At 32.3% G+C, this 20710-nt stretch overlaps 1 protein-coding gene across 5 annotated transcripts; it reads right to left on the reverse strand.

Moving 5' to 3' along the window:
- Nucleotides 1–1638: 1638 nt before the first annotated feature.
- LOC146921528 (Ribosomal L18p/L5e family protein) lies at nucleotides 1639–6811 on the reverse strand. Of its 5 annotated transcripts, XR_015012161.1 has the most exons (6): nucleotides 6555–6808; nucleotides 6113–6201; nucleotides 5301–5453; nucleotides 5028–5183; nucleotides 4490–4548; nucleotides 4277–4408 (listed from the first exon to the last, which is right to left on the reverse strand). XR_015012161.1 is itself a non-coding variant. In XM_085714918.1 (5 exons), exons 1-4 carry the CDS (start codon nucleotides 6655–6657, stop codon nucleotides 5028–5030), a joined length of 501 nt encoding a protein of 166 aa, XP_085571044.1. In that variant the 5' UTR covers nucleotides 6658–6808; the 3' UTR covers nucleotides 1639–2034. The 5 variants fall into 5 exon arrangements, 4 of the variants coding, with proteins under 4 accessions (XP_085571044.1, XP_085571040.1, XP_085571041.1 ...); XM_085714918.1 differs by lacking the exons at nucleotides 4277–4408; nucleotides 4490–4548 and adding an exon at nucleotides 1639–2034; XM_085714914.1 differs by having other exon boundaries at nucleotides 3007–4548.
- Nucleotides 6812–20710: the final 13899 nt, after the last annotated feature.

Consider the following 20710-nt stretch of genomic DNA (forward strand, 5'->3'; position numbering starts at 1 on the left):
GCCTTCCTCAGAGCATATCACCAATCCCTTTGTGCCTCAAAGAAAAGTTTGAAGAGTACTCTTAACACTTGGAAGATTCTGTTACAGAACACGGTTAACCTAATTGAGACCAAAAGTTTGCTGACATTGACCCCTCAATCATATGCAACCCTATCTAGATTAATAAGATGAGTAAGGTGGTGCACTCTGTTGCACCGACACTTTTAATTGAAGACGTGTCCACATGTCGGACATGTGTCGTGTCTGTCACCGACACTTGTGACTACATTGAATTATATCATTTTCTCAAAATTTTATCGGTCTCGACGTGTCAGTGTCACTGACGTGTTTAGTGTCCGTGCTTCATGCTTGGATTCTTCTGGTACACTATTTCTATTTGAGATTGTTGAGCTCAATTTCTATTTTCTATTGAATGAATGTTAGTTACAAATCTTAGAGGAATGATTGTTTGCTTATATAGCAATGCTAGCTAGATTCTACCAGCTGTCAAACTATTGTGAATTCAGTTTGGGCCGTTACAAGTTAGTTACGGTTACAAGTTAGTTATAGTTTTCTAGCTATTATCAAGTTCAATTCATAAATCCACTTTGTGGAGAAAACATTTGACCTTGCAACTTCACCTGTACTCCAACCTTTGGGATATTCATCAACCAACGAATACAATTCATAAATCCATCATGTGTTTTGACTCATCAAAATTAGGGACCTTAAAATGTCACGTCTTTAGACTAAAGAATTCTCACACCTAGACAAGAAAAATCAGAGAAATTACATGTGATGGTATCCTTCAACTTTATCCCATTAGTCATGACATATAAAAAGCACTTTGCGGAGATAAATTTAAATGAACCAAATTATTTTTGTAAAAAATGTGCAAAAATATCAAGAAATTCAGTATTTCACATCATTGAGTTAGTAATATGTTTAAGTAAAATGAGTTTCAACAAGATTATGTTTGGTTAATATGAGTATCTTACGTTCAATTAAGTTCCAACAAGATTACAGCAAATAACATCCCATTTTCAAACTCACCAAGTCCATAACATTAGAAGCCTGGATTTTTTCAAAGTTTCTTATTTAATAATAATCTATGAATCAATATTGCAACTTGCAATAAAGCAATATGTCTTCTGGTCAGAATAAGATCGACTTCTACAGTAAAATGTTTTGTAGGTGTTTTTCAAGATAGCATTACAACAGTGCTACAGGGAGGATTTCCTCATAACGATTTCTTCAGCGTACTTCCATAGAATAAGCACTTCTTATTTTGGTCATCTACAACCATTTGACAATGATCAAGGTATCAAGCAGCAGGTGGATTTCAGACGCGACAAGGGGATGTTTCAGAGGGATTCCGATTGGGATGTAGGACTCATAATTGTTGTGAAAAGAAAAAACGAAAACATAGGTATCGCTACTGTTAACAGAAACAGCAACACACATGAATGATTAAGGAAGAACATCAAAATGTTGTTCAGGATACTGTCAACAGGAACGTTTCATTGTTGAGAAGCATCACATGGTTTTTGGCACAGATGATAGAAACAATAGTTGTGCAATCAAATATAAACGATAAAATCAAATATATGAATGAAAAGCTTTTCTCAAGTAAGCGATGTCAACATTGGGCATGATGGATGATATTAGTTTATCAGCTTGAGGAAAAATGTTAATATGTACATAACATTATTTTAGGATAAATGTTTTTCCTACATATCAATCACAAGGATCAATCTTTGTTTATAATACATATCAAGTCAAATATTCTTTATGTAAATTCTCTTAGAATTTCCTTTTTGCCAACAAGTATTTCAACTATCAGCAATTCCTGAACGATTCCATTGAATTTTGTTTTGTTCATTGCCCATGTGCTATACAGGCTATGCATGGTATGGTGCTGGTTTTGCGTCTGTTTCAGACGTTGAGCCAACATCCAATTAGGTGAATTCCAAATTTTGGGAATTTCATCAAATGGTTGCATCCAAAATTTGCTTCCACGAGTAGTACAAAATTTCATCAAACTGTTGGTTTGTCCTGCACAATACCAACTGATAAGCTACATTCACACAATACATCAAGTGTTTAAGATGGACCTAAAACATCATATGCCTTTTAGAGTTTAGACCCAAGAGTTCTCACACCTAGTAAGTATCTAGCCAAGAAAATTAAGGGAAAATTAAATATAATATCCTTCAAAATTATCCCATTTGTAATGACATCTAAATGCACTTTGTAGATAAAACTTTAAATGAAGCAAATTATTCTGGATAAATGTGCAAAAATGTCATGTAATTCATAATTTCACACCATTAAAACATACTTTAACATGTAATAATACCATCATTAAGTTAGTAATATGTTTAAGTGAAACTAACCAAGTCTTCCCCCTCCTTCTACTTATGCAAGTTTTCACTTAATTGTGATATTATCTGGTGTTAAAATACCATCCCAATTTCAAAACTCATCAAGTCCATAACATTGGAAGCCTGGACTTTTCAAAGTTCTTATTTTAATGATCTATCAACCAATATTGCAACTTGCTATATAGCAATATATCTTCCAGCCCCAATAAGATTGTCTTCTATAGTAGCATACTTTATATGTGTTTGACAAGAGAGCATCACTATCAGTTGGATACCTATATATCTAGGCAAAGAATCCATAATTGGAAATGGCGACCAAAGTCATTGCGTATGTTTGAGATCAACACATGCTTTGACAAGTACCTCCCCGGAACGTTGAGCAGCTTCCTGAATTCATGTCGGAAAAAATCCCAAGTATAATGAGCCAAGCACTGTTTTCCCTATCTCATATATACTTCTCTTAAATGAGGTGGACTACTTAAAACTGTTCTACATGAAGGATTTTCTCAGAACAATTTGTACAGTCTGCTTCCATAGAATAAACATTTCTTATTTTGGTCATCTATGCAATTGCTTATCTGAGCAAAATAATAAAACCTTGGATTTGTTGATGTTCCATTAAACTAGAAAAACAGAGACACTGATAACTAATAACTTGCACTAATTTTAATCGCACAAGGATAATAAAACACTGACACAGACACCCTTGGGTCTCTTATTCCAAATGACCCCTCAAATTATTCTAGGATGCCTATGTCTCGTACAAACAAAAAATATACACAAACTGCAAAGTAACTGCTTATAATAATTGCTATTAAATAATTATCAACTACCCAGAAGCTGCCAGGGTCAGTTTCAGTTGCTTTACCTCTCATAATACTTCTTAAGAGGTTTTTTTTTGAATGGCTAAATTTATTAACGCACCCAACCTCATAAGAAAAGAGGAAGGGGCGATGGAGCACAGAAGCTACAACAGGGCAGCAGCCCAAAAAGCAAAAAAAAAACTCCCTAACAGCTGCACTAACAGACAGCCAAGCAGCAGCACCAGAAGAAAAGCACAGCAGCTGCACACGGTGCCACAACAGCAAGAGAAAAAATGCTACAAACTTAACCAACTGAAGGCTAAACAAACTGCCGTACAGTTGGGCTATTTGTACGCAACACACCAAAACCGGGCAGCTGCACCAAACCAACCTCTACCTAGATAAACAATCTCTAGGATTCCAACACCATTCATAATACATAAAAGCTCCAATTTTTAATCTATTGTGAGACCAACACCAAGATAATGCCTTAACCACCTCAAAGAGCTCCCCAACTTCCTTGTTGACCCCTTTGAAAATCCGATTGTTCCTCTCAAGCCAAATAGACCAAATAGTAGCATGCCAAATCAATAGCAAACCTTTCTTCTCTTTTTTAACACTAACCTCAATAAACCAACAATCAAGATGGGTAGACAAAAACGGAGGAGAAATAAAGTTCAAATTCACCCAATTCATCACCATAGTCCACAAACTTGCCGCAACCTCACAATGAAGAAAAAGATGGATTGCCGACTCGTCCATCCTCCCACAAAGGACACAACGACATGCCTCCCCCTCTCCGCTCAACACGCTTCTCAAAGCAAGATTTACCCGCGTCGGAATATGGTCTTGGAGGAGAGTCCAAGAGAACGTCAAGACCTTCAAGGGGGCCGGACTCTTCCAAATATAATTAAACACCCTTTTAACTCCATCTCCCATAATCATATCACACTCTCCCAACCTTTCAAGTAAAGAGGTCTGTCTAACAGATTTCTTGAATCATGATATAATATCCATTACCCATGTGTTATAAACTTATACAGACCATGGATGGTGCTAGTTTTGCATCAGCCCGCGAGTCAACATCTGTTTTTTCATCTTCAATTAGACGACCCTGGGCATTTCTTCATGCAATCACTTCACCTCAGGCTTTGGGAGTTTTATCAAATGGTTATAACAAACTTTTCTTGTTCTACTCGTACAAACTTTAAAGTTACAAGATTCTTCAATTGTTCATTTGTTCTGCACAATGAACCAACTGATGAAGCTACATTCACACATTTATGGATTCATCGAATGGTTTAACTCATCAAAATTAGGGACCTTAAAACATTATATTCCTTTGGAGTTTAGACTCGAGAGTTCTCGCACCTAGGAAGTACCTAGCCAAGAAAACAAGGGAAATTACACACATATCCTTCAACTTTACCCCAATTATCATGACATGTAATAATTTAAATAAAGCAAATTATTTTTGCACAAAATGTGCAAAAATGTTGTGCAATTCATAATTTCACACCATTAAAACATTTTAACATGTAATCCTACCATCATTAAGTTAGTAACATATTTAAGCAAAACAATGATGTGTTACTCCTCCTTCTACTTAAGCAAATTTTCACTTAATTATGATATTATCTTAAGGTTAAAATGAGTTTCAACAAGATTACATCAAATACCATCCCATTTTCTTACTCATCAAGTCCATAACATTTGATGCCTGGATTATTCAAAGTTCTAATTTCAATGATCTATCAACAAATATTGCAACTTGTGATAAAGCAATCTCTACCTGTCCCAATAAGAACATCATAATGCTTCATATGTGTTTGACAAGAGAATAGTATTATCAGTTACATACCTATCTAGGCAAGAATCCATAATTGGAAATGGCAATCTCAAAGGCGTTTAACCTTTCTCCACGACCAAAACCATTGCGATCATAGGATGATATTTCATTTATGTTTAGATCAACACAGGCTTTCACAAGTGCCTCCCCAACACGTTGAGCAGCTTCCTAAAACAATATTTCACCCAAGCATAAGAAAAAATCCAAAGCTAAAGTCTAATGTAACAAAAGTTGTTTTCCCAGTCTCATACAATATCTGTCTTTAAAATGTGGTGGACTACTTACTGCAGTGCTACAGGGAGAATTTTCTCGAAACGATTTCTGCAGCGTGCTTCCATAGAATAAGCACTTCTTATTTTGGTCATCTACAAGCATTGCATACAATTGCTTATCTGAGCAAAATACTGAAAGCCTTGGATGTGTTGCAGTACCATTAAACTAAAAAAAAGGGCAGGATAACATGGTATTAATAAAAGATAGAGGATAAACGCTAATTGAAGTAACTCAAGTACTCAACTACTTAGTTGTTCTTTATCAATGCAGCAACAACTTGTCCACTGTAGCATATTTAAACAATACTATAAAATTATGTATTTTTATATTTGAAATGGATTTAGTGTATGTTTGGTTCCACTTCTAGAGAGACCAGAATTGATTCTCACATGTTTGGTTGATGTCGAATATAATTGATTATGCCTCCAGAATTGATTCTCCTTGAAGCTAGGATTTGTAGCTTCTGATTCTAGAATTGATTTTCACATACAAATTTATATTTCAACTCATTTTTATATAAATGTATCCAAACACAAATCACTTTTAGTCAAAATTACTTTTAACCAAAATCAATTCTACAAAATCAATTCTATCAAAATCAATTATCTCCATTGCCCAACCAAACACACACTTAGTTCATAGAACTTTTGTACTGAAACCAACTACTGCTATCTAAGGAAAAAAATGAGTGATAAACTTGTTTGTAGACACAACAAACCTATGCAACACTGAAACTTCTAACTGAAAAGCGTGTCTGGTGTTCGATGCGGGTCAATGTCAGACAGTGCCATTACACCAGCACATTTAACAACCAAAAGACATACCTTTTTCTGCATCTTTCTGTTTCGAATTTTAGCACTTTCTTTTCTTGCATTTGCCTTGGCTTTAGCCACTAACGGTTTCTTAACTAAACCTGAAAGTAAATTCAAATTTTACTACAAGCATTATCAAAATTCACATTAAACACAATACCAAAATTGATATTATGATGAATCACATATACTCCTCGAATAAGGCGTGTCTCAGGGTCGGATATGTATCGTGTCCGACACTGATACCTATGATTTCATTGAATTATGTCATTTTCTCATATTATTGACTGTGTTGTCGTGTCTGTGTCTGTGTCTGAGTTTGTGCTTCATAAATATATTATCCAATCAATTATAGACCTTATAAGATATCAAAAGCATGAAACACATCACACACAAAAAAAAAAAAAAAAAAAAAAACAAATTGGGAAGATTTAAGTTATGTTTAATAACTTACTTATACTTTGTGGTTGAAAGGAAATGAATGGTTTTGGGATAACTCCGAAGAAAGAAGAAGTATTGAATTGAAATAGTTGAAATGAATTCACCATTTGAACCATATTTTAAGATTCTTAATTCGCAACCAGTGTGTTAGTTCTGGAGATTAGCTATACGAAACTTGAATGATTTTCTCACTGTTACCGGCGACCCACGACCAAGGGCAACTACGCTAGCGTTTCCCTTGAAGGTTTTATGACCATCTTCATCTGTGATATTTTTATTTAAAATTAAATAGGCATTTAAAATATAAAAAATAGGGGCAAATTAATTTTTTTTGGTCAAGAAATTAATTTTATTTTGTTTTATATAAAAGTAGGGGCAAACTTCCTATATTATATTTACTTCGTCTCTTATTATAAGTCGTTTTAAAAAAAAAATTGTATCTTAGATTATACTCCATTTGTCTCATAATAACTGAGTTTTTCTTGTTCATTTCATATGTATTAAAAAACAGTTGTAACCAAAAAAAATATGTATTAAGAAAAGAAAAATTCTTGCATAGTCTTGCCCTTAACATATCATCCTTGAGCCCATCCAATCAAATAATTTCAATTAATTAGTTTAATATCAAAATAAAGAAAGAAAAAAAAAATATTGCCACCCACGATCAATTCTCTGAGTGGAGTTACTCTCTCTCTTTGCTTTTTTTGGAACGACTCACCCTTCTTTTCCGTTACCTTGTTATGTTCATCTCTTTTATTATACCAATAATTCAAGTTTCATAATTGTGTGGAGAACTCAGTTTTTTTCTAATTCCAATCTCATCAGTTTTGAGACTTTGAGGATGAAGTTTATGTTGATTAAGAGTGCTGAAATTATTCAATGAAAATGAAGTCGGCATGTTTGATAATTATAAGACGATGCAAGCGATGGTATTGTGGGTTGGAAAGCATTTTAGGAGAAGTACCATTAAATGAGTGATATTGTTAAGTCATGTGGGTTTGAAGAAGGTTACTGAAAACTGCCTTCCAATTTAAATAGATCGTGTTGTCCTTTCCCCCTTAAAACCTACTCCCTCCGGTCACATTTATAAACAAAAAACCACTTTTTAGATTCATTCAACACCTAATGTATTTGGTCTATATATAGACCAAATACATTAAGTGTTGAATGAACTTAAAAAGTGGTTTTTTTGCTTATAAATGTGACCGGAGGGAGTATTTATTTTTTTTTTTATTTCATCAATTAATTAATTGAAATTATTTGATTGGATGGGCTCAAGGATGATGTGTTAAGGGCAAGACCATGCAAGAATTTCTCTTAAGAAAAAGTGTATAAGTGAAAGAGACAGAAAAATAGTTTTGAGTATTTTGTTATTGGTAGATTTTTCATTATCATATATGCAGAATAGAATATATTGAATTGAGAGTGATGAAAATAGTATTAATTATAATTATAATTGGAAAAATGTAATTAATATTGCATTGAAAAGGAAAATTGGTTAATTATTTTGGGACAAATTTTTTTACAAATAACTCAATTATTCTGCGACCCAAGAGTAAGTTGTTTTATAATACCAATGAGCGTTAAATGTTATTTTTCTTATTATACTCTATATTTTTCAATTTTTTAATTTATCTTTAATATATCATTAATTAATGATAATCGTGTAAAATGACTTATAATTTCTCTTTCAAATACAACATTAGTTACACTTATTAATTTATGTGAAATAATAAAAACGTCAGATAATTTGAAATGAATGAAGTATTATGCGTAACACTTAGATCCTTTATCCCGTGCAAGGAAGAGTTAATCCAATGCTCCTCTGTAAACTGAAATTCAAAAAGTTAAATGATCAACAAACGGTTAAAAATATAAACATTCGAATAACTAAAAAAGACATAACAATTTAATCGTAAAAAAATTAAAATTAAAATAAACATTAAACATTTTTTAACATAACAATTAAATCATAAAATTAAATATAAAAATTAAATATGACAATTGGATAGTTCAAAATACAATAATTAAAATAATCATATAAACATATTAATTAAATAAACTTATCAAATGAAGCGTAAAAAAGACAAAAATCAAAATAAACACTTTAATATAAGAATTGAATTGTTAAAAATAAAAAGATAGTAATTAAATAAAATTAAACAATAAAACTTACCGCGGCGTCACTCTAAATCCTGCAGACCACGTGTCTACCAAAATTCAATAGAAACGACAGGTCGATAGGGCCTCCAGGAAAACTATCCAGTTCGGCCTCCTGCTGAGCCTCGTGCTGATGTTAAGCCTCACCCTCCTGATTATAAGGCTGCTCATACCGAGGCTACTCATAATGTTGTGTGGGGTCCACTACCTGGGACGAACCTGCTTGGGACGACGTCCCCTCCCTATCCCTGCTCCTACTACATGTCACCTTCTAACAGGAGGGCGCCTAGCCTGCATATCGGCTCGTGCACTCCCGGTCATGGTCTCTTTGTCTCCTCTCAGCTTGTCCTATCTCTTAGACACATCTATACAACATAAAACAATGCAAAAAATCAATGATTTTCATAGTGACATTGTGTCATTTCTAACTATTCAACAACAACGATTCACATTGCACTTAAACGCACTATAATCAACATTAACAATCCAACTTCTAACTAATTTCATCATTAACAATGCAAAAATCAAACAAATTTTTATTGAGACATTTTATCAAACACCTAGAGTTCAACATAAAATCTAACACTTTCTAAAATCTAAACTACCACATTGGAGTAAAACTTACTCTAAACAACATCTATACTACAATTTCTAATATATTTAATCATTAACAATAAAAAATTCTAACATGCAAATTCTACCCTAAAAACCTAATGTTGTGAAATTTCATAAAAAATAAATCAAACTTTTAAACAAAAAAAAAAGTCAATGTCAAATGATCATAATCACTTACTTGATGGTAGGGTAAATTTTGATGTTTCTTTAATCAAAGTTGATGAAAATCGCACTTCTGAGGGGAGACAATCACACTTAGAGTTTTAGAATTGAAATGACAGAAGTGTTTTGTTGTGCTGTTTCTATAACAGAACGCAACGTGAGTTAACTCACGTTGGTATGTATCGAACGCTGTTAGAACAAGAATAGTTCATACAAGTTCTCTTGGGTTTTGATGATAACAAAGTATTGAAAAACACTTGGATTACTAACATATGTTCAAGTGTGCAGGAACTCTTATCATGAAAAAGGAACATATTAAGAGAACCAAAAATAGATTAGGAAGCTTAGAAGACTATGGATGAAGATCTACTGAAAGGTCAACCAAAAGTCAACATCCTAGTAGACAAGAGTCTCACAGAAGTTGGGGAGTAACATCCAAATACAATAGTTTGGAAATCCAAAAACAACAATTTTAAGACGTTTCGATATGCTATGTCTACCGAAGAAGTTACTTATTAAGGTTCAGTTGTCCCTAAATACAAGAAGGATAATTCAAACTATAGAAATACATCTATCGACTGAAACAATGAAGTGCTTGTTGTAAACAACAACACTATGAAATTCACATATTTCCTTTTGGTAAAGTGTGGAGTTAATTGTGGGTAGCTATAATTATCCTTGGATACGTGGACATGATATAATCTCAAAATTCCCTAAGTTTCTTATGACGGTGCTACCTTTTGTGTTAAGGGAATGATAATTGGGCTATATCACTTGAAATAAGCATGTGTTTTAATTTTGGTTCATACGTGATGTTCCAAGACTTGTCATCACACTTGAAGTCAAAATTGAAACTATGGACAAATTGCAGCCATTCATTGAAAAACGGTTACGCTTCTAACGATATTGAGAGTTCATGGCTCCAATATAAGTGCAACAACATTGTTAGAATATTTGGTACCAGGGATGAATCTTAAACCGATCAAGCCACAGTAACTGCAACCTATAATTGTCCAAAAAGGAAATTAATTTCATATTTTTATTGAACAAGACTGAGTTGGCTCAGACTTGAAGAGAGACTTGTGTACAATGTATTCTTGTGGAAAAAGACTGCGTCTTTGATGACATGTTCGAAATTAAATTCTCCTTCTATTTTATAAGTTGTGTGATTTTAATATTTGACATGTTAAAATTGATCACGAACAAGCTTTTAATTTTAAATTTGAGTAACTTGGATTTAATTCCAACGTTATAATTAGACAATTTTATTTATTGCAGTCAAGATATATGAACCAAAAGTTCATATAAATCAGAATTTAGAGAATATGAATCTCTAAACATAATAAATTATGATATGTGTGAATTTGATGACACATAAATTAGAAATGATAAAATGATGTTTTTATCATATTTTTTGATGATTGTGAATTTTGGAAAATAAAATTGATATGCTTGAATGTTCAATTTTTATAACGAAAATTGAAATTTATAGAGTACCCAAGTCTAAGAACAAAAATTCTAATTAAGAAATTTTTGAAGAAAAGACAATCCAACTTGTCTTATTTTTGAACTTGGGATTGTCTGAACTATATTTGGATTCTGGACCCCGAGAGTTGAACTCACTAGTAGAGCCTATGAATGTGTATTCATCGGGTATGCGATAAATGACGAAACATATAGGTTTTATGACCTAAATGTTAAAGTGATCATAGAATTTAAAAGATGTCGATTTCTATGTAAATGTTTACCCCTTTAACTAAAGAATAGTGGGGGCACTAGTGGGGGTAAACTAAATTCCCTTCTAAAAATTAAGAACTAGTGGGGGCACTATATCTAATCACATTCATGTAATTAGAAATAGTTATGAGAACATCGTACGGGATGTTATAGAACCTCAAAGAGGTAAGAAAGCAAGAATTGCTAAAGAGTATGAACCTTATGGTTTATACATTGGAAGAAGATTCATTAAGCCTTAAACGAAGCTATATCCTTATTGGATGTTGAATTTTGGCTAAAAGCAATAAACGATGAAATGAATTTTCTAGAGTCTAACAAAACATGACACTTGGTTGACTTGTCTCATAGTTGCAAAATCAATCGGTTGTATTTGGATTTTGGAAAAAGGAACTAAAACCTGATGGTACGGTTGATGAATACAAGACTCTCCTTGTAGTCAAAGGTTTTAGACAAAGAGAAAAATATAGACTTCTTCGACATTCATTCACCAGTCACGAAAATCATATCCATAAGAGTACTAGTCCCTTTAGCCGCCGTTCATAACTCGATAGTACTCCAAATGGATGTGAAAGTTGCCTCTTTTTATGGTGAACTAGAAGAAGAAATCTATATGAAACAAGCTGAAAGTTTTGCGATTCATGGACAAGAAAACAAGGTCTGTAAGTTAGATAATTATTTGTATGGTCTAAAATAAACTCTTAAGGAATGACATGAAAAATTTGACATTCTAATGCTATCGAATGAGTATAAAGTGAATGAAAGTGACAAAAAATATTTGCACGATCATAAGTCTCTATAAAGACGACTTGCTCATATTTGATTTAAAGATTCATGTTATGAATTATGTGAAATCATTGTTTATCAATAACATTGATAAGAAAGACCTAGACAAAGTTGAAGTAATTCTTGGTTTCAAGATTACTAGATCAGAAAAAAGAATTTTTTTTTGGTAAATCTCACAAAGTTGAGAAGTTCTTAAGGAAATATTATTATTTCACCGTAAACTTGCAATCATATATTATGATCAAGTGTAAGAACACTTGAGATGGAGTTAGAAAAACTGATGCGAGCATCATTGGCAATACTTAGGTATGTCACTGAATGTATTAGACCCGACATTGCCGATGTCGTAAACCTCTTGTGCAAGTTTACTAGTAGACGGATGAGAAGCATTGCCATGCTATAGAAAGAGTCATGAGGTGCCTTAAGAAGACTATGACTCTAGAATTACTTCATGAGGAGTAACCTATTGTACTTAAATGGTACAAGAAATAAAATAGAACATCTTTCAGATGAATATTTAGCGACTAGTGTTTGCATATAGAGCATCACTAAAGGAGTTGTTTGTTAAAACAAATGATATTGACTCAGTTCACTATGGAATGAATCTGAGATGAGAACACTAGATAAAACTAGTGGAGAAGCAAGTTGACAAGATGCTTGCTAATTGAGATCCCTTAGTGGATAAAACCGTTTCCAGAAGTGTTAATTCATTGTGATAGTCTGCAGCTATTACAAAAATTGAGAATCGTTAGAGACGATAATTAAGGCATGAACACATAAAGGATTAGAGAGCTAGCTACTCTCAAAAGGAACGGTTAAAGTAGATCATGTACGTACTGATAAAGAATTAGTCAATCCTTTGACGAAAGGAATTACTAAAAAGAAAGTCCTAAACACATCCAATAGGATGGGACTAATGGCCAAAGGTCACAAGTGATGGTAACCCGACCTACATGACTGGAGATCCCAAGAAATAGGTTCAATGGGTAATAACAAGTCACAAGTGATAGAACATGCTATGTTAAAAGTAAGAAAGCATGATTCCTGCAGCGATAGAAGGATGAGATAATAGAAACTCTTAATGAGATCTATACTCTATTTGGAGTGGAGTACATAGCTACATGAGTACTCTTGATAGACTCACCTATACGAATGTGGAACTAAGGGCCGGTTCCTATGGGATTCGGGGCAGAATACCTAGAGCGTTCGTTAAAACCGGGATACACGTGCAAGGCCATAAACGCACGGGCTTTTAGAATACACCTTATGAAAAGGTTTGTGTGTGGGTTCTATGTCTGAGATAGAGTTCAATGTTGTAAGCAACTCTTGTTAATCAGAATTTTACTCGCTATGCAAAGGTTCAAGTTGTAGGCGACACCTTTGTTTACTAGCAAATCTTATGGAGACGTTTTTGACGTTATCTCTGAAACCATTTTTTAAATTCAAGTGGGGGATTGTTGGAACATGTGTGGAAATTGAGTTAAAAAGACTAAACACAAATTCCCATGTTGGGTAGAACTAGTGTTGTGTGAATTGAAAAAAGTGGAAGTCCCACATCGGATGGAACACACACATTAGTAGTGTTTATATAGTGGGGGTGTACCTCTAATTAATGGGGGTACTTAAGCACTAGAGAAAAATATATATTGATATATATTTTATTATTTGGAAATGATAAATTAAATAATTAATTTAATCATTATTAGAAAGTGCTTTCTTAGTCCCCAAGTTTTGCTAAAATATTTTGGAATGCAATCTAGAATATTTTAGTGCTTGATCTGAAATATATTTTGGTACATAATATAATATATTTTTGTACTCAATATAATATATTTTGGTACTCAATTGAGATATTTTTGTACTAACTCTAATAAGTGAATTACTTAATCACAAAGTAATGTATTACTTGTTCCCAAAGTTTCTCACTTATTAGTTGTGAATTTTTTCTATAAATAGAGAGCTCACACAGTACATTCCACACACCAAAGAGTTTCATTGAGTTGTCGGGAACTCTTTCTCTCTTCTCCCTTTTTTGACTTGTGTTGACGAGTCTTTCATCTCTTCTCCCTCCTTCGACTTGTTTAATAAGTCCTTCTCCTTTTTCTACTCCTTTCTGTCCCTTCGGAATTAAGAGTGTTCTTAAGACCATAGTCCCTTTTCAGTTTAATGTCCCTTCGGAATTAAGAATGGTCTTAAGTTCATAGTCCCTTCGATAATATATGTCCCTTCGGAATAAAGAGTACTTTTAAGATCATAGTCCCTATTTGGAATAAACAATGTCCCGTCGGAATCAAGAATGATCTTAACGGTATATAAAAATTATTCAATAATTTTATTTGAGGAGAAATGGTGGTAATACCATATTTGAGTGGTCATAGTACCATATTGATAGTTTGGAGAACTTAAAGGTTAGAATGGTGGAAACACCATATTTGAGTGGTCTTAGCACCATAATAGAATGGTAATGATACCATATTAAAGTGGTTTCAGTATTAAAGAGTGGTCTTAGTACCATATTTGACGGTGTAATTCTCGAACGATTAACTACAGTGCAGTAGTTAATCGAACAGTTGTAGCTGGGCTTGTTTTATCCTGGAGGCGGCGTGGTTGATAGTCTACCTTGCACAACTTTGGATAGTGCCACGAAACGTCTTAAAGAGAGCGACCTGGTCGTGACTCAACCTAGTAACAACTTCGGTAGATAATAAAATTTGGAAATCCAAATACAATAGTTTGGAAATCCAAAAACAACAGTTTTGTAGCATATAGTCATGTTAAAGTACCTAGCAACCATGTCTCATTGTCCTAGGATTCATTAGTGTCATGTGCATTGTTTACATATTTGAAACTTAGTCATATCTCATCCTTTTACTGACTGAATTGATTCACCAGTGTTTGAATCGTATCATTAGAAGTCTCTGACTTCCAGTGATACGATTCACAAGTTTTTGCATCGTATCACAACTGAATCGATTCAAGTTTTGTCTGAATCGTATCATGGTCTTTCTCTGTCTTGCATTGAATCGATTCATAAAAGTCTGAATCATATCAATCTTCATCATGGGCTCAGTTGAATCGATTTAAATATATACTGAATCGTGTCAATCTTCATAGGTCATCTGACTTGTATTTTTGCTGTCTGAATCGATTCATATATTTAGTGAATCGATTCACTATGTTGTGTTTTGGCCGAAATTTTGCACTTGCCACCCCATTTTATATATAACCACTTCCTCATAACATCCAAATTATTGAATCATTTGAATCTATGCTCTCTAGGTCTCAAAAACTCATTGTTCATACATTGTTCATAATACCCAAATTATTGAATGTTTTGAAAACCATTGTTGATGGAGAGGTTTTGAGTAATGATACCATGCATCAAGAAGACATGAGTGCTCAAGGTAATGAGAATTTGAGTGTTTATACTAAAGAGCGCTCTAAAAAAGCCATTCATGATGTCTTTGGATCTGGTTCTTCTAATTCAGCTAATTATGAACCACAGAGGGAGGATTATCCTAATATGTGTTTGGTTGGTTAATGGAATGATGCATTGGAAAAATCAAATGTTGTTGCTGATGATAATTTAAATCCCAACGTTGCTCATGATATGGAGATTTTGAGGAAGTATGCTTTCTAAGGAAATGATGTTGCAAATATGAGGCCTCGTGTTTATACTGATGAAGAAGAGATAGAGGTTGCTATCAGTTATTTGAAGAACCACTTTACTGCTACAGAGGAGCCCTTCACCGAAGTGGTGTCTAAAACCACCAAAAAGAATTTGAAAAAGGGTTTTTGTGTTCATAACACCCAATCTAAACGTAGGTTACCAGATTGACTCAGGAACTTGCTTTGAGTTTGTTTCATTTCTTGCTCTTTTTCTTTTCCTTTTGGTTTCCTTGTTTTTTATCTTTTCGTTTCTACTCTTTGTTGGGTGTGGCGTTTTGCCCCCAACCTTTCTTTTATATATTTCTATTAGCCTAAAAAAAAAAAAAATCCACCAGATTCACCTATTCAACCTTATATGTCATTATAATTAACAACGAAAACTAAAATCAATAAATAAAACACGTTGAAACAAAATTTTAAAGATTTTTGTGTTGCCTAAAAAAACTATAGCAAACAGAAATCAAGAGATGTTATAGAGGAAAAATATATTTAACTCTAATAAACATAATGAACCATCGATCTCTGTAGTATTTTCAAATATAAGGGAAAAAAAAACATATGGGGAAAAATTATCCAATCCATGATAACAATCAATGTGATAAAATATCTTACGTGATAAAAAGGATTTATGATTGAAAGAAATAAAAATATATATATTTAATTTCATCATTTTGTTTTTGTGGTGGTCAGGATTTGAAACCCGAACTTGCATATATTATGCATTGTACTTACCAACTGAGTTAAGCTCACGATGACATATTTAATTTAATATAACAAAACCAGTTATGTTCTTTAAAAAAAAAAAACCAATTAAGTTCTTTAGGAAAAATAAAGGAAAGATATTAACGTTCTCATTTTTTTATCGACAACTACACGCTGTCTTTCTGTTTCTTTATGACGAAACATGTGTAAATTATAAACAATATATTTTTTTGGGATAAATTATAAATGATATTTTATATGAAATTTTGGTTTTGATGAAAATTATAAGTACGCATATTTGTGACTTTTAAATTATAAAAAATTATAACAAACTCAATAAACCATGTTTATCTTTTTAAACAACATCAATAATATTACAAATATAATATAAATGCTTATCTTTTTTAATAACATAAACAATATAATTGAAATAATAAAAAAAATCATGGAAAGTGTATTGAGAAGTGGTTAGGGATTCATGGGTCTTGTCAATTGTTTGTAGGTATCAGATGCCTGTTGATGAGAAAGATGATGGGAGGAAAGGGGAGGAAGAAGAAGGTGGTGAGAGGAGAAGGGTTGGTGGTGATGGTGAAGTTAGGGTTAGTTTTTCTATTAATAGGAGTAGGGTTTCTTCTGATAGTGATTCAAATGATTCTTCATCAAACCCTAGAGGAGATGATGATGATGAAGAAGTTGAGAATTAATTTTGTTGTTAGTTTTGTTAGGATTTTGGTTTTCAATTTGTTGAATGATATGTATAGATGCAAATGCACAAAATTTGTTTTTCTTATGGCAATAAATAATGATTTTTTAATATCCTTTTAATATTCTTTTAAAACGCACAATGATTTTTGAAACAAGTAAAAAAAATATTTTTTTATGAATTTTTATTGACATTCAAACTAGAATCTGTTTCCCTTAATCATGGAGAATTTTGAGCCCTGATACCTTCCTAGCATCAGAAGTATGGCCATGGGATTTGTACCATACAATACCTTTTAATCCCTTTATACCATGGGTGAACTTTATAGTGCATATCAACAAATGATCCAACATTGCAACTACAATGATAGTGATAGATATAATCCTCATATTTTTCCTGCAAAACTTTCTAAGGTCAAACTCGATAGATCGGAATGTCCAGTGAGAAACGTGTAAGATAGACATGCTAAGATCATAGTAGAGATTTTTTTTTTTTTTGAAGGATGGATCATAATAGAGATGAGAGTTGACATGAGAATGAAAAATCCAAAAACACACGCAAAATAAAAATGATGACAAAAATGTAGCCAAATGTGTGCTAGAAATTCAAATTCATGGATCAGAAGCAAAGTACAAGCATAACAATTAGTTTTTGGAAAAATTTGGCAACCAAGGCCAAATATTAAAGCATTGTTGTGAATTCGGTAACTCTAATTCTCACATAAATGAAATTTAGATTCGCAAGGCAAGTAAAAATGAAGACTTATATAACACTTAGATATTGCCAAAATTGTGCCACGATGAAGTTTATACACAATACATTATTATCTCTTTATCCGAAAATCGAGCTACGATTTTTTCCATTGTGCCACAAATTTTCTTTCAAAAGCTTCCTTAACATTCTGCCTAAAAATTGTGCCACCATTTTCATCTCCACTAGAAAAACCAAATTTTGAGTAATAACAATTAGTTTGTTCAAACTATTAATTCATTGCTTGTTAATCAAGTCGTTCTTTATAAGAGGATCATCACTCGAATGAAGATATACCTCTCACCATCTCAACAACTCTTTTAAAGAAAACGTCAAACATCACGTAAATAGAAGATTAGATCACAAAAGATCATGTTGCTGGAAAAAGATAAGATTCACACTAATACTTGAGATTCATTTTAAAACATTATATATTTGGCACATCATTTAAAGTGTTTATAAAATTTAGATTCAAAGTGTGTGTGATCATATTGAACTTGGAGATAGAGAGAGATTATAGTAAGATTAAATTAATCATTGTTAGATCAAAGTTAAAGATCACAAAAAACTGTTGTAGGTTATTTGTTAGGGAATCACTAATCCTCTTGAGGGCTTTATCCGTATTGCGTGGTTGCAAGAATCTGTCTTAAATTTGTATGATTAAGTAAACCAAAAAGGAAGAAAAAGAGCATAGAAGTTGAGAGGGTATCTCAAATAATATTTGGGTGAACCAGGGTGACCATATTGTGTCATCTTCTCTATCTTTTATCTTCGTATTTGATAGTTTAGAAACAAATACATACACCCCATGTTAGCAATTATGAATCTCTACTCAAAGTTGAAAATCATCTAAAATATCAAAAGGGTCACAATTCAAATCCCTCTTTCTTGTGATTGATATTTTTGAACGATTGATAAAAAAATATGAACAATTTTTTCTGGGTGAAAGTTAAACAAGTATCCTCTGTCCGACTAAGCTCTTATGATTTAACACTGCCGGATTCGAACCTGAAATATCTAATTAAGTTGAAAAAGATCACTTATCATATTATTCAAGTGCTATTGCGTTCCTTAAAAAAAGGTGCTATTGAATAAAAGTTTATGAACAATTGATCTTTGTTGTATTTTATTTTTATTTTTAAAATGTTCAAATATAACGACAATAAAAGTAAATGGTGTTTTTTTGCTACAATTGTCAAGCCATGGAAATCAACTGATTCCAAAAACTCTGATGATTCGTTGACCATCTATTTGATTTTAATGGATAACTATGTGAGTTTTGTTAGATTTTAGGCCAAATACCTCTGTGGGTCCTTTAAGTTTCACGTTTGTTTCAGATAGGTCCTTTAAGTTTCTAAGGTTTCAGATAAGTCCTTTAAGTTTCGAGTTTGTTTCGGATAGGTCCTTTAAGTTTGTAAGGTTTCAGATAGGTCCTTTAAGTTTCGAGTTTGTTTCAGATAGGTCCTTTCTATCAAATCAACTTTGGCTTAACGGAGGTTGATAGAAAGGACCTATCTGAAACAAATTCGAAACTTAAAGGACCTATCTGAAACCTTAGAAACTTAAAGGATCTATACGAAACAAACTTCAAACTTAAAGGACCTATCTGAAACCTTAGAAACTTAAAGGATCTATCTGAAACAAACATGAAACTTAAAGGACCCGGAGAAGTATTTGGCCTAGATTTTATGTTATGATATTATGAAGCTGCATCATTTTTAAAATGTATGTATGTTACTTGAATATCTTTTAATTATTTTCACATGCAGGGTCACAAAATTCATACAATGGTTGGAAGTGAACTTTTTAACAAGTTCATACTTTCTTTGAAAGAAGACGTTGTCTATATCATGTATAATTTTTGAGTCATTATCGATGAAATACAAGAAGTCATGACACATAATTATCATTAATATATACAAGAATATGAGAAAAATATTTATCGCTAATAAATATAAAAAAAACTGGACAAATATTTGTTGTTGATGCATAGAAAAACAAGAGATAAATATTTGTTTCTGATAAATATAAAAAAGGTGCTGATTGTAATCGTCTTAGTTCCCGTTTTAATTCTTTTTCATTGAGTCATGTTAAACGTAGTGCTAATACGGCGGCTCACTTTTTAGCTAAATTTGCTTTAAGTTCCACAGATACCGTTTGGATTGAGGAATGTCCTCCTTGTATTGCTTCTTCTATTGCAGCTGATTTGGTTGCTTAATGAAATCTTGTTTACGTCAAAAAAAAGAATAAATTTTTGGGTTAAATATGTTTTTGGTCCCTATAAATATGTCAAATTTTCGTTTTAGTCCCTCTACAATTTTCCTTCAACTTTTAGTCCCTATAAAATTTTTCAATCACTACTTTTGGTTCCTATTTTTAATTTAATTTTTGTATTTTTTTAATGAAATTGTGCAGAAATGAGTAAAATATTCTAAAAAAATTTCCTAAAAAAAATTAGGATTTTTTTAACAAAACACAAATTAAATATAAATTTTTAACCTTAAAAAATATAAAAATTCATATTAAATTTATGTTTTGTTAAAAAATTCTGAATTTTTTTTGGAGTGATTCTTATAATATTTTGAATTTTTCTGAAATTTTTTATTAAATAATATGAATTTTACATATGAGTTTACTTTAAAAGAGGGACCAAAAGTGAAGATTGAAAATTTACAGGGACTAAAAGTTGAAGGAAAATTTTAGAGGGACTAAAACGAAAAGTTGACATATTTATAGGGACCAAAAACATATTTAACTCTAAATTTTTTTATAAATGGTTAGTATAGATTAAAATGGATAGTAAGATAACACCAAAAAAAAAAAGGATAGTAAGAAAATAAAAATTAAAAAGGATAGTACTAAGAGAATGAAGAGGAATAATCTAGAAC

The sequence above is a fragment of the Medicago sativa genome, chromosome 5 (assembly GCF_051527215.1).
Source record: "Medicago sativa cultivar Bolivia chromosome 5, Bolivia_mono, whole genome shotgun sequence".
In the NCBI taxonomy this organism is placed as follows: domain Eukaryota; kingdom Viridiplantae; phylum Streptophyta; class Magnoliopsida; order Fabales; family Fabaceae; genus Medicago; species Medicago sativa.

What these genes read in the sequence shown, in the direction of transcription:
- LOC146921528 (XM_085714918.1), bottom strand. Translation starts at nt 6,657, where the DNA reads ATGGTTCAAATGGTGAATTCATTTCAACTATTTCAATTCAATACTTCT. An exon ending in CTTTCAACCACAAAGTATAA is followed by an intron (nt 6,202 to 6,554) that starts GTAAGTTATTAA and finishes ATTTACTTTCAG; the next exon opens with GTTTAGTTAAGAAACCGTTA. An exon ending in ACAGAAAGATGCAGAAAAAG is followed by an intron (nt 5,454 to 6,112) that starts GTATGTCTTTTG and finishes CCTTTTTTTTAG; the next exon opens with TTTAATGGTACTGCAACACA.